The sequence below is a fragment of the Pipistrellus hanaki genome (assembly GCF_964339955.1).
Source record: "Pipistrellus hanaki genome assembly, chromosome: 6".
NCBI lineage: Eukaryota > Metazoa > Chordata > Mammalia > Chiroptera > Vespertilionidae > Pipistrellus > Pipistrellus hanaki.
The window spans coordinates 17786669-17800867 of NC_140508.1; the positions used below are offsets into that span (position 1 = coordinate 17786669).

Genomic DNA, 14199 nt, shown 5'->3' on the forward strand with positions numbered 1-14199 from the left:
GGCCTTTGAGTCCCAGGTGACATTAGCTAAACAGTTAAACTGGCATTTGACTTTCATGGATTAAGAAAAAAAAACTATACAGCTTCCTGACAGAAACCAGAGTTCCTGCAAAGGAATGAGACTGACATTAGCACTGAATATCTAATGTAACCTACATCCCTGAAGCTGAAAGGACCTGGCTGGCTGGCTGTCTTTCCCAGAACCTTCCTTGCTTTGTATCACATATGTAAGCAAATGTCAGATTGTTAAAAGGCCTACATATAAAAACAATGATAAAGAACTTGGGAGAAAAATCTAGAGAATGTATAAATTTGGCAAGTAGCAGACCATCTTAGGTGGAGATAAAGCTCACAAGCCACAGAGGAAATGAGATTCTACTTCATTTGAAAAAACAGAAAAATATTTATGTGTCAAAAGATAGCATAAAGCCACACTCAAGCTGAGGAAAGTGTTTGTAACATCATGGCTATTAATAGAGCTTGTATCTCTACAATATAAAGAGTGCCTACAAATTGATAAGACAAACAGCCCAATTGAAAAAATGGACAAAGGAGATGAAGTTCACAAAAGAGGAAATAAAATGGGCCCAGGTTTCACCAGCAGTCAGGGAAACATAGTTTGTCCTGAGCCATGACAAGAGACTTTTATTTACCAATTAGGGTATAAAAATTTTTGTATGAAATTATATACTAGTAAGCTAACTTCCAGAGGTTTCAGGGGTTAGGTGTGGACATCATTTAGGGGTCATCATGCGGCTGACCAGTTGTCTTCTATTTTTCCTTCTCTGCCTTACAACTCTGGTTCCCACCTCATCTCACATGTGTCTACTTTGTTCTGCTTTTCATTTATATTGAACATTAGAAAAAGCAGCAGTGTAAACAATTAAATATTAACTTTTAGAAGTGAAGTTGTTGCAGGAATAAAAACACATACAATTGCATTTGCCTCCTGAAAGTTTTTGTTTGGAATTTCAAATTTAGTATAATTTTATCCATGGAAAGTGAACATCACTATCTAAGTGAAGTGGTCCAAAATGTCTCTCCAAAGAATATGCTGCTCTTGTAAAAGCCCTTTAAAACATTATTTTAAGTGTTGCTTCCAAATAGAGTTCACACTTAGGCTACTATTACTGTATTACAGGCCATTTATGACAAGTTATTTTTGTGTGTGTATTTTTTCCCAAAGTGAATTTACTTCCTCATTTTATTTATTTTTATTATTATTTTTTTATTATTTTATTGATTTCAAAGAGGAAGGAAGAGGGATAGAGAGATAGAAACATCAATGATGAGAGAGAATCATTGATTGGCTGCCTCCTGCATGCTCCCTACTGGGGATTGAGCCCGCAGCCTGGGCATGTGCCCTAGACCAGAATCAAACCTGGGACCCTTTCAGTCCACAGGCTGATGCTCTATCCACTGAGCCAAACCAGCTGGGGCAATTTGCTTCCTCTTGATTTAGAAGTAATACAATTGAGAGGTTAATTTTGTTTGTTTGTTTGTTTTCCAGGGAAGGAAGGGTAGTACATCTTCTAGACTTAGCTTATGTACCACTTGTAGAATCTGGTTTAACATATTTTTTTATTCAGTGGTGTCATTCATGGTAGAATAGAAGTATATCCTGTCACCAGAGAATAGAATTTCCCTGTCACTTGTGGGGGTGAGGTTCTCTGCAATATCTTTAGAAAATGAATTTTCTAAGATTGGCATGGGAGAATTGGATGTGATAAAAGGCTTTATTTGTGTGCAGTTACATTTCTTAAGCCAGCCCTGAAAGAGGTGCAGCTGTGGTTCCAGTAGAGCCAAAGCAAGGCCTGTGTCCAGAGCTTCTGTTCCATGTTGCAGCTGGGTCCAGTTCAGCATCCGAGCTAATTGAAGTCCATTAGTTCATTGTGGGTCCCCCATGGCTGTGGGCCACGTGGGCACAGGGGAGCGCATCTCCTGCAACAGGGTCCCAAGAGGGCCAGAGGGGCAAAAGATCAAGAGCAAAAAGAGCTCACCGTGTGTGTGAGTGTGTGAGAGAGAGCCAACTTCCTTTGTTCGGCAGTTTAAATATTCAGTTTTCGCAGTGGCCACACCCATCCTGGCCACTAATTTTTTTCCAGGTACGATTGACAGACAGGTAAGCACCTTCCCACCTCACTCAGACCTTACTGGCCATTCGTCCAAACTGCCTTTGTTCGGCACCTCCCCCCATCAGTCAGTGACATGTCTATATTATCCAGTCTTCCTTTTACTCCTTTCCTGTTTGATAATAACCAGGCTATTACAACAGTATCAATCCCATACATCCATAACATGCTGGCAACAGCAGCCAACCCCGCCCTTTCAAATCTGAGCAGTCTTTGCTCACCATTTCAGCCGAAAATGTTTCTGGTGAAGAATTATTTATTCCTTATGGTTCATTTTTTTATAAGATAGAAGTACTTTAACATGTATTAGAAAAAGCAGAGTGGTGATTTTAAAATTGCAAGAGCAACTGTTCTTTTACGAGTTTTATATGTATATTAATTAAAATTAAACCCCCTAAAAGTCCATTAGAGGATGAAAAAGAAAGTTTGGGATGATAAGGCAAGTTGATCACATTTGCTTATATGATAACTCTTATAGTTGCATTTTTTAGATCCATTATTAAAAATTTCACAGCCTCCTTTCCTATAACAATTTACTAATTTTCCTGTTAAAATGACCGAGTTGGTGAATTGGAAAGTTGGTAAGTACAGGTCCTGTAGCCCCATGTGCTTCCAGCCCTGCTGGTTTCCAGCTTGCTGTCAAGTTGATAGTAACCAGAGCTTTAAAATAAAGCAGTCTTCAGTTTTGCTAGTTATTCTTGAGTACCAAAGAGGATGACTGAGAAGTGGCAATGGCTTTCTTCCAGACTGTTGGTGGTGGTGCCGTGCAAGAGAGAGCGCCGGAGTTGGAGGGTGGCGGGCCTGCAGAGCCAGATAAGAACCATTCTAACAGCAGCACCTTGTCGGACCGGAGGCTCAGCAACTCTAGCCTCTGTAGCATTGAAGAAGAGCACCGGAACGTGTATGAAATGGTGCAGCGCATCCTCCTGTCCACGCGAGGTTATGTCAATTTTGTGAATGAAGTATTTCGCCAGGTTAGTATTACTCCTAGAAATACTATTGATGCTTTGGGCTAAATTACAGGACTGAATAATGACCCCTCTGATCCCACTTTTAAAAAAAAAAATCTTTATCCAAATACATGCTTTTATTGATTTTAGAGAGAGAGGAATGGAGAGAGTGAAACATCAATCGGTTGCCTCCTGCACATGCCCTGACTGGGAATTGAACCCCAACTGTATTACTAGCTGTTTATTTTAAAGGTAAGTCTGAAATTGGTGACTCTATAGTAATCTGAACTTGTGTAGTGTTAAGGAAAGTTTTCTCTTCTCATTTTAGGCATTTTTGTTGCCTTCCTGTGACATAGCTGTAACAAGGAAAGTAGTGCAAGTATACAGAAAGTGGATCCTCCAGGACAAACCTCTGTTCATGGAGGAACCAGATCAGAAGGAAGTTACCCAAGAAGATGCTGAAAAATTAGGATTATCTGAGACTGACAGCAAAGAGGTAATATTTTATCACTTGTTTCAGTTGGGAGTATATATATAGTTTAGTAAAGTACACCTGGCTCAGTCAGAGATCTCAGGCAGGTGGGTCTCTTTTTTTTATTTTTATTTTTATTTTTATTTTTTTTATCATGTCTGATGCTCTCAAGTTGCTGAGTTCCCAGGACCTGCTTCAGTGAGGCTGCCTTTGTGGTCTATTCAGGATAATCAGCTATCTCCTAACCCTCAGACTAGGTCCATTTATGCATTGCAGCTGCATTAGCCACCATTGCACAAGAGTTGTTGAATCAACGTATGAGCCTAAAATGTCACTGCCTCATCGTTGACATGTTTAAATAAACAGCATTCTCAAAAAGTGGGTACTTTCAGTAATGGACTTCTTAGTCTGTGTTTGATAAATATACAGGCTGGATAAGTGCAAAGCCACAGAGTGGGACCTCTTCCTGAGCCACAAAAGAATTTATTATATCATTTATATTGAGTCTTATTTATATTTCTGGCATGCTAATTTGAAACCTAGTCTGAGAAATTATTTCTAAAAGTAGATATTTGTCATAGCAATTGACAGCAAACATTTAAAAATATTTGTAACCAAAGGCTCACCACTTTTAAATATCTGTATTAATTACAATAGAGGCCCAGTGCAAGAAATGCATACACGGGTACGGTTCCTAGGCCTGGCTGGCGATCAGGGTCGATCAGGGCCTTCCTATCCCAGTTGCTGGCTATTGGCCAGGGCCTTCCCTTGTTCTGAACTGCCCCCTGGTGGTCAGCGCACATCATAGTGATTGGTCAAACTCCTGGTTGGTTGAACTCCTGAGGGGACAGTTTGCATATTAGCCTTTTATTATATAGGATTACATAGGATAATTTTTATTTTTTCAACTATTCAGGTCAGAATTAATAGATGAGCAAATGGAATCAATCACATATTTTAAAGGATAAGTGCTCATCCAGTCATTGGATGCTTGTTTCCTTTTTCAACACCTAATAACTGACAGGCACTATTTTAGGTGCTGGAGACAGAGTGGTGAATAAAATGGCAACATACACACACACACACACACACACACACACACACACACAAACCTTGCCTCCTAGAATCTATTTCCCGTGAATTCTGCTTAATGTAGGAATTAAATATTCAAACATGTACTTCTTCTCCTTCTGTTAATTATTTTTTAAAGACTGCACCTGAAAGTTCCCGTCATAAGCGATCTTCCAGTTGGGGACGAACATATTCCTTCACGAGTGCGGTGAGCAGAGGGTGTGTGGCGGAAGAGGAGAACAAGAGCGTGAAAGCGGGGGCCCAGGCTGTGTTGCAGGTACGCTGCCGCTGGCCAGTGGCAGAAAGGCCCCCAATTGGAGTCACTATGAACATTTGTGTATTGAGATAGCATCCTATGAAGTTTGGTATTTTTAGCCTCTGTCAGTAAACAGCTCTTAAATTCTCATTCTGAGCTTTCTTCCTGATCTCTCACTTTCAATTTATAAATAACTTTTTCTATTCAAAGGAGCTGTATGAACAAGTTTTACATTTCAAAGAGGGATTACTATACAGTAAATGTGAAATGACTGAGATTTAAATCTTAAAAGTGCCTTCGGGACACATGTGGGTAATTAGTTACCTGGGCTCTAATTTGCAAGATAAGTGTGGTTGATTATCACCAGTAATACTCCTCTTAAAAATTGTGTTTATGAAGAATGATGAATAATGCAATAATTTTAATAGTTATCTGAATGGGTTTATGAAATAGAGCTGATGCCATTTGGAATGTTGGAAAGAACAACTTTGGCTCATTACTTAATTTCCCCAGACCTCAAGATTTTATCTCAGAAATAGGGATTGAGAAATTACTTCTTGGTCCTATCCCGCTTGAGTTTGTTAGGAGTATAAGTGAAAACATGGAGCACCTCCCCTTCCTCTGCCCCCAGGCACTTCACCCTCCATCCCCTACGTATGTTTACAGCTGCATCCAGGTAGGCCTCCCACACTGAGCACAGACGTGGCATTTGGGGATGCGATGGGCAGGGCATTCGTGTTAACCAGTTTTCAATGACGCTGCATTGTTGTCATCTGTCTCTTGATAGGATTTCTTATCATGGGATCCTTTTTGTTTTCAAGTTAATTAGCAGTTTAATACCTTATCACTAACGAATTTTCTCATTTTTCATTGAAAACCAGCAAATCATTTGAAATGAAATTTTAAAAAATCAAGATGATTTCACTTTAGTAGCTCCTAAGAACTTTGGTACAGCTCATACATATAACCCGTGTCCTCACCAAAGAAATGCATGCGGGCGTCCCTGCTCTGAGCCCCTTGGTGGCCCCTTCCTCCTGGTGGGCACCACATTGCCATTGGTAGCCATCCCGGTGTCAGCCTGGTTGCAGGTGCCAGTGACCTCTTTGGATTCAGAAGAGTGTTATTTGCTTTCTGAAAGGCTAAGTTACATCTACTTGGATGAACAACAAAAAAAATAATTTTCTACCTGTTTATAGCTCTATATTCTTAAAAAAGTTTAGTTTGGATTTAAATGACTGTTTTTATTCTCATTGTATCCAGTACTCTGGCTCTCTGCTTGGTCCATTGGGGGGAAAAAAAGTGCCCAAATGGAGGTTTGATAAGATAGTACTCTTCTGCAGTTACTTTAGATAGTCACAATTTAGGCATAATTAATTTTTATGTTTACCTTACCAGAAACTAACATGGTCATAAGAAATATTCCTGTAGTTGGCATTTTGATGTTTTTTTTAAAAAAAAGTAAAACGAAAGATGTATAATACTGGGTAGGGCAAAAGTAGGTTTGTAGTTGCTTGTATGAAAAATAGTAACAATAATTAATAAATAATATAAGAATAAACTTTGCATTTAGTGTACTCACAACTGTAAACTTGCTTTTGCCCCACCCCACCCCATATATGAAGACTTCTGCATTTTTACTTGGGAATATGCAAAAGTTTCAAATTCAAATCAAGAAGCCAGTACATTGAATGAAAAAGATCTGAATTAAAACATATACCTAGGGCCATGATCAGCAAACTGCGGCTCACGAGCCACATGCTGCTCTTTGGCCCTTTGAGTGTGGCTCTTCCACAAAATACCATGGCTTGGGCGAGTCTATTTTGAAGAAGTGGCGTTAGGAGAAGTTTAAGTTTAAAAAATTCGGCTCTCAAAAGGAATTTCAATCATTGTACTGTTGAAATTTGGCTCTGTTGACTAATAAGTTTGCTGACCACTGACTTAGGGCATACTTCTTTTCAAAATAGTCACTAAAACTGCTTTAGTTTGTGAGACAAAAAGTTCTTTGGTTTCTTTCTTTTCTTTCTTTCTTTCTTTTTTTTTTTTTTTTTACTTGAAAGCTAGTAAATTCTCATTACTGTTATCTTTTATCAACTATTATAGTGCTTATTTAGTAATTTTTCCTAGAAAATGGTGTCATCACATCTTTTAAATATTTATTGCAAAAGATAATTTTGAAGACTGTCAACATTTTAGTTCATACACTTGAATTAACGTATGTTTGAAGTATGTTCATTTCTAAGATCAGTTTTTATAGCTGTTTTAAGATGTTGTGTTAATGGACTTCATTCATGGGTGAGCCAGAGAAGTTCCATTTATTCCTAAATTCTTTGAATTTGTACTGTTAAACACAGAAGAAACCTAATATGGAATATAGCTAGATATATGGAGCAGATCCATCCTCATTATTGGATTGACAACTCAGAATTTCATAAATTGAGAGTTAGTGTCATCTGTTTAAATAGTAGTTCATTGTTATTTTATTGTAGTGCCCCTAAGCAAAAACTTACTGCATGATAATCTTCGTTAGTGCTTTTCCTAATTTGTGCTGAAATATCCCTAATGGTAGAGGATAGTAAACTTGAATCCTAAAGTTCTGAAGTAGAGCATAGAGTGGTCTTCTGAGTGTTCAAATTTTTTTCAAAATTTGTTTTTATCTTAAGGGACCCCAAAACCAGCTCTCCGACATCCCCCAAGGGGTCTCGGATTGTGAGAGGGTGCAGGCCAGGCTGAAGGACCCTACCGGTGTACAGTCAGAGCCAGGGAGGGACCGCAAGAGGGTTCCAGGGTGTGTCCAGCCCTTCTTACTCAGTTGTGATTGGCAGGACCCCAGCAGCAAGCTAACCTCCCGGTTGGAGCATCTGCCCTCTGATGGTCAGTGCATGTCATAGTGACTGTCAATCAGTCAACTGTCTGCCCCCTCGTGGTCAGTGCACATCATAGTGGCCTTAGCATATGGTTAGCATATAATCCTTTGGTTGAATGGATGACTGGACACTTAGCATATTAGGCTTTTATTATATAGAATTCACTTAGGTTTTATATTCTACTGCACAATATAGTTCTTATTGTAAAAATATATGCTCCTGGAAAATGTGCAATGTCAATCATGTGGCTTTGGCTGTTTCCTGGCATGCCACCGCTCCTAGAGGCCCACCCTTGTGTGGTGTTGGCTGCGCTTTCTGTCAGCAAGTTGTTCACAGTTATTGATTCAACAATAACTGGATTGTTCTTTCCAGCCACTTTCTGACCACAGTGTCTCTTCTTCTCCCCTCGCTCACCCCAACATTTCTCACCCAGAGGCAGTGATGCTATCCTATCATTTTTTGGGGGGAGGGGATATTAAAAAAGTTTTCAAAAGTTTTTCTGATTTGTAAAATTTCTAAAGTCACAACAATAATATGTAATAGTAATTTTTTTCTAGGAATGATCTTTCACGTTTCTCAGTATTGAGTGATTTTAGGATATGAATGAAAAAAAGTTCTGAGTATATGTTGGCACTATATTTTTGCCTTAATTAAAATAACTCAAAAGTGATTCATTGGTAAAGTAAACTTGGTATTATTATCTTTAAGCAAAATTTGTTCATATTTATATGTTTAATATTTCCTGAAGTAAAATTTGTCTATTTTAAGGTGTTTTTGACAAATGCTGCGAATGTCTTTTTGCTGGAACCATGTGCTGAAGTCCCCATGCTCTTGAAAGAACAAGTTGATGCTTGTAAAGCTGTTTTGATTATTTTTAGGCGCATGATAATGGAGCTTACAATGAATAAAAAGACATGGTAAGTTTATTTCAAATTATTTAGTATTATGAAACAGATAATTCCATTTTAGAACATAATAATTAAAATGTTACAGCCTTCATTTATTATATGGTTTTACAAAGTTAACAATAAGATGATAATCAGTCTTTTGTAACAGTTTCTTTGAATTTTGAAGAAGGTAAGTATTCAGTACTTTGATAATTCATTTATTTTAATTATTGGCTTTAAAAATGTTCTTGAATTAAGTGGTCAAATTACTTTAACGACAGACTTTTCCATTTTTAAACTGAATCAAACAGTTTTGTGGAAAAGCAGTATAACTGGGGTGTTATAATATCATTCCTCATAAGCCCAGGACAGTTTGTTAATTGCTCCAAAACGCTGTTAAGTGACTTTTATTGCTTCAAACTTGAAGTTTTAAATTCATTTGGAAAAACAGTTATTTTAAACTAGAGGCCCAGTACATGAAATCCATGCACAGGAAGGTTCCCAAGGCCTGGCTAGCGATCAGGGCCAATTGGGTCTTCCTTCCCCTTGGCTGCCAGCAGGGGCCTTCCTTCATTCCGTGCTGCCCCCTGGTGGTCAACACGCGTCATAGAGAGTGGCCGAACTCCCAGTTGTTCTGATTTATGCTCCCAAAAGATCCCTTTGACTGCCATGTGAGAAGAGACAGTGCAGTGGGCATAGCACAGAGACTGTGGCCTTAGGTGATGGCGGCTGTTTACACTGGGGCTATCGCCTGAGAAGGTTAATGAGATTCAGTATCATGTTAAGAGAAAATACTGTCCCAATATGCAGAAATATGAGGACAGTATAATGGTTTAGAGATTGCATTGTCTATATACTACATAGTGTTGCTCAGTTCTTGATTTTATCACTAAAGAGCAAGATAAACAAATGGGTAGTGTGTAGAATCTTAAAGAAGAAGTTAAAAGGAACTGAGGTGGTTTCCCTCAGAGAACAAATAGACAGCCCTTACACGCAAAAGGTAATGTGTTCTCAGATTCCATGGAATTTGGGATAAAAGGTGAGCAGGCACTCTCATGGGAAGAATGTAACAGCTGTAAGAAGGAAATATGCCCTTTCGCCTTATCGCTGTTATAATTATCAGTGTTAGTCTGTCTCTTTATTGCTTTATACTCTTCAGAGACCTTTTACATAGAAACCCCTTTCTGAAAGGTACACTGTGACTGAGTTGTGATGATTGCCATTGCCTCGGTTGTGCCGTGGGCTGCAGACATGATCTTCCAGGCACAAAGCTCCTCAAAGTGGCCATTGGTGACCTTTCCAAACCTTTCTACCTTAAGAGTAGTGTGGAGTTCCATTATACTGTGCAGCTGATTGCTTACCCCCAAGAATGAAGACCAGAAAGTCAGTTTTATTTCCTATCACGATGAGAGACAAGAAGATCTTATTGGTTAAATAAAATAATAGATGTGAAAATGAAAGGGTGATAAATATGTTCAAATAGGCACAGATGCTCACCGAGTGCCCGCCTTAGTCGGAGAAACAATCTCGTCTCCCTTCTGGTAAGGGGAGAAAGGCCAGGATGCCTGTTTTATCCTGCCTATCGATGTGGGCATAGGAAGCATATTGTTAGAACTGCTGAAACCTAAGGTAGCTTATTTTTACAGAAAATGGTATTCATTACAATTTTAATACTTTCGAGTAATACATACATATCACTATTGCTGAATTCTTAAGAGGATTTCTCGTATCTATAAATTAAAATGCTTTGGAGATGTGAATAATATGAACTTTTATTTTGGGTGGCCCAGGGAACAGATGTTGCAAATACTGCTCAGGATAACAGAAGCTGTCATGCAGAAGCCAAAGGAAAAACAAATAAAGGACTTGTTTGCCCAGAGCTTGGCAGGGTTACTGTTTAGGGTAAGTCTTTTTTATTAAAACACTTCAAATGCACGAATTGAATCAGATTTTAGAGCAAAGTAGTTTTAATCACTGAGAATTTTAAGAGTAAAATTAAACTAACTTTAAATTTCCAGAAATTTAATTATAAATTTTTCTTACTTTTGCCATGAAGATTGTAATCTGTTCTTTACAATTAACTTTAGACCTTTCTACCTCTTTGCCATTTACTTTCTTTTTTATATTTGCTTGAGGTTGGTAGAAATTAGGAAAATATCAAGAGCTGATGCTCTGGTGGAGGGCTGGGTAGATTTGAAGAGTTAAAGGATGAGCAGAAGCATGGGAATGGGAATAAGCTCAGGGAGCAGTTCAGGCTATAAATAAAAATGTGAGAGCCATTGGTGTTTGGACCATTGTGTTTGAAGCCACAGGACTGGGTGGGATCAACTAGGGAGAAATTTGTATCATAGAAGGAAGAAGGCCAGCTCCATGAATGTGACGGAGAGGAGCCAGCCAAAGATGCTGAGAGAGGGGTCAGGGAGCTAGGAGAAACACTAGAGGAATCCATCCCTGGACCACGAGTATTGGGTAAGAGGAGAATGGACAGTTGACCATTGATTGCAATGTTATGTAGATGGTTGAGAATGTTTTAGGAGAACGAGGCCCTCTTGGTGTGGGTGAAGGAGAAATTTGAGAACTGGGCAGTGGAGTAGCAAGTATAGTCAAGGCTTTGCAGAGGTACTGATGTGGAAGAAAGGAGGAAACAAGAGCTAGCTGGAATGGGCAGCATGATTAGAAGGCAAGGTTTAAGGCCATTGGTATTAAAGTATGTTTGCTTGCCAGTGGGGATGGTCCAGTGAGAACAAGATAATCTCGGGGAGAGAATGGGGGTCACTGTAGAAATGAAGTCCTGGATAAGGTGAGGAAGGCTATTTTGGCTTTAGGTGGGAGTTAAGAGCCAAGGAGATGTCTGTTTTTTGCATCTCACATGATAAGAAGAGTCAAGAGCATTTAATATCACCCAAGAGATGAGAAGGCAGATGATAAACAACTGCCTGGAAAAATGGAAGTTTTAAAGGTCCTGAGGGTGCCAGCCTATTGTAACTACTAGGAAGCACTAATATTTATGGGATGCATAGAATTTATGAAGCATGTCTGAAAGAAACAGTGTGACAGGGGAATAATGTGACATTCTACGCAAAGGCATTAGTACAGCGGATGGGCCTGATTGAGTACTTTAATATGGGAAACATGAATTATCAGCTGGAAGGGGCAGTTACAGGGGAAGTTAACTTCTCTCCTCAGTTGATGTGAAGGTGATTTTGGAGGATATATATTAACAGCATATCTAGACTACAGGTAAGGTATGTAAGTGAAGATGCTAAAAAAAGAAATTAGTCCTTCACACAAAACAAATGATTCCCATTGTAACATAAGAAAACACAACTATTCATATTAATTTTTAATAATTTAATATGATTGAATGACCTTGACGTGATGAAAAATGTATGAGGGGACTACAGAAATAATTGGCACGTACTAGTCACTTGCCTCCTGAGTAGTATAATCACTCGTACTCTGCCTTGCCTAGTTATTGGACACATGAAGTAGTCTACACATCCTTCTGTGAGTGTTACACTTTACTGTGCCCTTGCCTCAGGGTGTACTAGACTCTTGCTTTGATGTCCTCTGGAAATACAGACACTCTGTTCACTTTGCTCTGACTTTCCGGGAGCGCCTGCTTATCTGTCAGCACCTTCTTGATCTCTCAGTCCTGATGGGACTGGGGCTGCCAAGTGGCAGGGACTGAAGCCAAGTGCAGGCTGGCGGGTGCTCAGACTCATTCATCACCAGTTGCCTGTCTGTGCATGTGTTCATTGGAACTGAGCGTGAACTCGTCACTGAATTAAGCAAAACTATTATGGAATTATGTTTTTTTTGTTTTTTTTGTTGGTTGGTTGGTTTTGGTTTTGGGGAGAAAATCCCCCTCATTAATGGAAAAATTTTGTCAGGTCTTACTTGAAGATTAGTTTTGAGTCCACGGTTATTAATGATTTTGTTGTTATTATTTTGGCAACAGTTAGGTGGTTCAAGAAGAATGCTTAAATTATGAATTAAACATAAAATAGTAGTGAGAAGATGAGCTTTGGGGAGTTGTATTCTGGGTTCTGATCCCAGCTCTGGCATTTCTGGCTGTGTTGCCTTGAGCAAATCACTTCACCTTTCTGAGTTGTCTTCCCTAACCTGTTACAATCAGAAAAGGATGCCTTCCTATCTTGCCAGGTTATCATAAGAATGAGAGCAAATTCATTTGGGATGTCTGATTATTTGTTGATTTCCAAAGTGCTTTTGTGAGATCCTAGGTGGGAGAAAATGTGAAAAGTCTGGACAGAGCTGCCAAGCAATCAAGTGGGTATAATCTCAGACCCATAGTAAAATTAAAATATGCCACCTAATTATTATTCACTTGGCCATATAGTCTGTCTACAGTTGCCAGATACTTTTTTTTTTTTAATTTGAATAAGGAGATTATTAAAAGGGACAGGAAATCTTAAGTTGCTATTTTCCCTTTATCTTTTTCTAATTTCCTTTTAGTGCTTCTCCCCACTCCCCTCCCTGTCCATAGATAATTGCGTTGGCCAATTTTTCAAAGGATAGTTGAATTTTACTTAGTTTTAAATATTTTCTAAATAATGGTGATTGTCACAGATGTTTTAACCCGTTATCAATGCTGACTGATCTTGTCCTTGAAGCTCTTTAAAATATATCAGAAAATTTGGACTATGGTTCTTCTATTTATAGTGTGAGCCATTACTTTACAATTGTGTTGTCTAAGTGTGGGAGAAATGTAGAAAGTGGTTGTTTAGGAAATGTGTGTAAGAAAAAGAGTGATTTACAAGAGAAGTTTTATATATATATATTTTATATGCCAAGGTATATTTGATGAAACATGAATTTCAGTGCTAATGGAACCTTACAGATGCTTATTATTTTTAATAAGAAATATGACCCTAGAAAAGCCAAATAAATTGCCCAGGTCACAAACCAAGATAGGGACAGAATCTATAAGCTGGAGCTTTCTTTCCCTTTTCCTGTTCGAAAAGGGTAACCTATTCAAAGGGTATCATGCCTTCATGTCCAAAGGTGCCATTCAACACCCACTGACTGTATTTTATGATTTTGCTCTGTGTGACAGTGTTACTTGTAAATTATGATAATGATTCAACAGGTCTTTGTACACATTTGCAAGATTTGCTGAGATGCATTTTATAAGCTACCAGAGGCCTGGTGCATGAATTCATGCACAGGTGGGGTCCCTTGGCCTGGCTGGGGATCAGGACTGATTGGTGCCGTTTTTCACCTGGCTAGGGCTTTTGTATTTTTCTTAACTTAAAGAAAATTATTCATCTTAAAGTCAGATTTTAAGTGAGTTTAAAACCTTGTTTTTGCTATACTTAATTTAGTTCAATTTTAACATTTTTACCCCTTTAAAAAGTATAGTAAACATGAACTAAAACATGGGAAACAGATACATTGCATAAGGGTCACTTTAAATATGATTTTCAAGTCGTCAATCAGTCCTGCCTGATTATAGACAGTTTTCTAATTATCAAAATTTCCTATGTGCATGTTAAAGAAGAATTTCTCTTTTAATTAAAAAGCAAATTTACCCCTGTTCTATGCACA

General features: G+C 38.5%; 1 protein-coding gene across 6 annotated transcripts in view; it reads left to right on the forward strand.

The window, feature by feature from the left end:
* Positions 1-14199, forward strand: part of RALGAPA2 (Ral GTPase activating protein catalytic subunit alpha 2) — a 280255-nt gene that overhangs the window by 64978 nt on the left and 201078 nt on the right. For all 6 annotated transcript variants that reach the window (XM_084887005.1, XM_084887000.1, XM_084887001.1 and 3 more), the window contains 5 exons: positions 2878-3105; positions 3410-3577; positions 4764-4901; positions 8513-8661; positions 10422-10533. In XM_084887005.1, coding sequence (XP_084743131.1) covers positions 2878-3105; positions 3410-3577; positions 4764-4901; positions 8513-8661; positions 10422-10533 — 795 coding nt within the window. The remainder of the gene's footprint in view (positions 1-2877; positions 3106-3409; positions 3578-4763; positions 4902-8512; positions 8662-10421; positions 10534-14199) is intronic.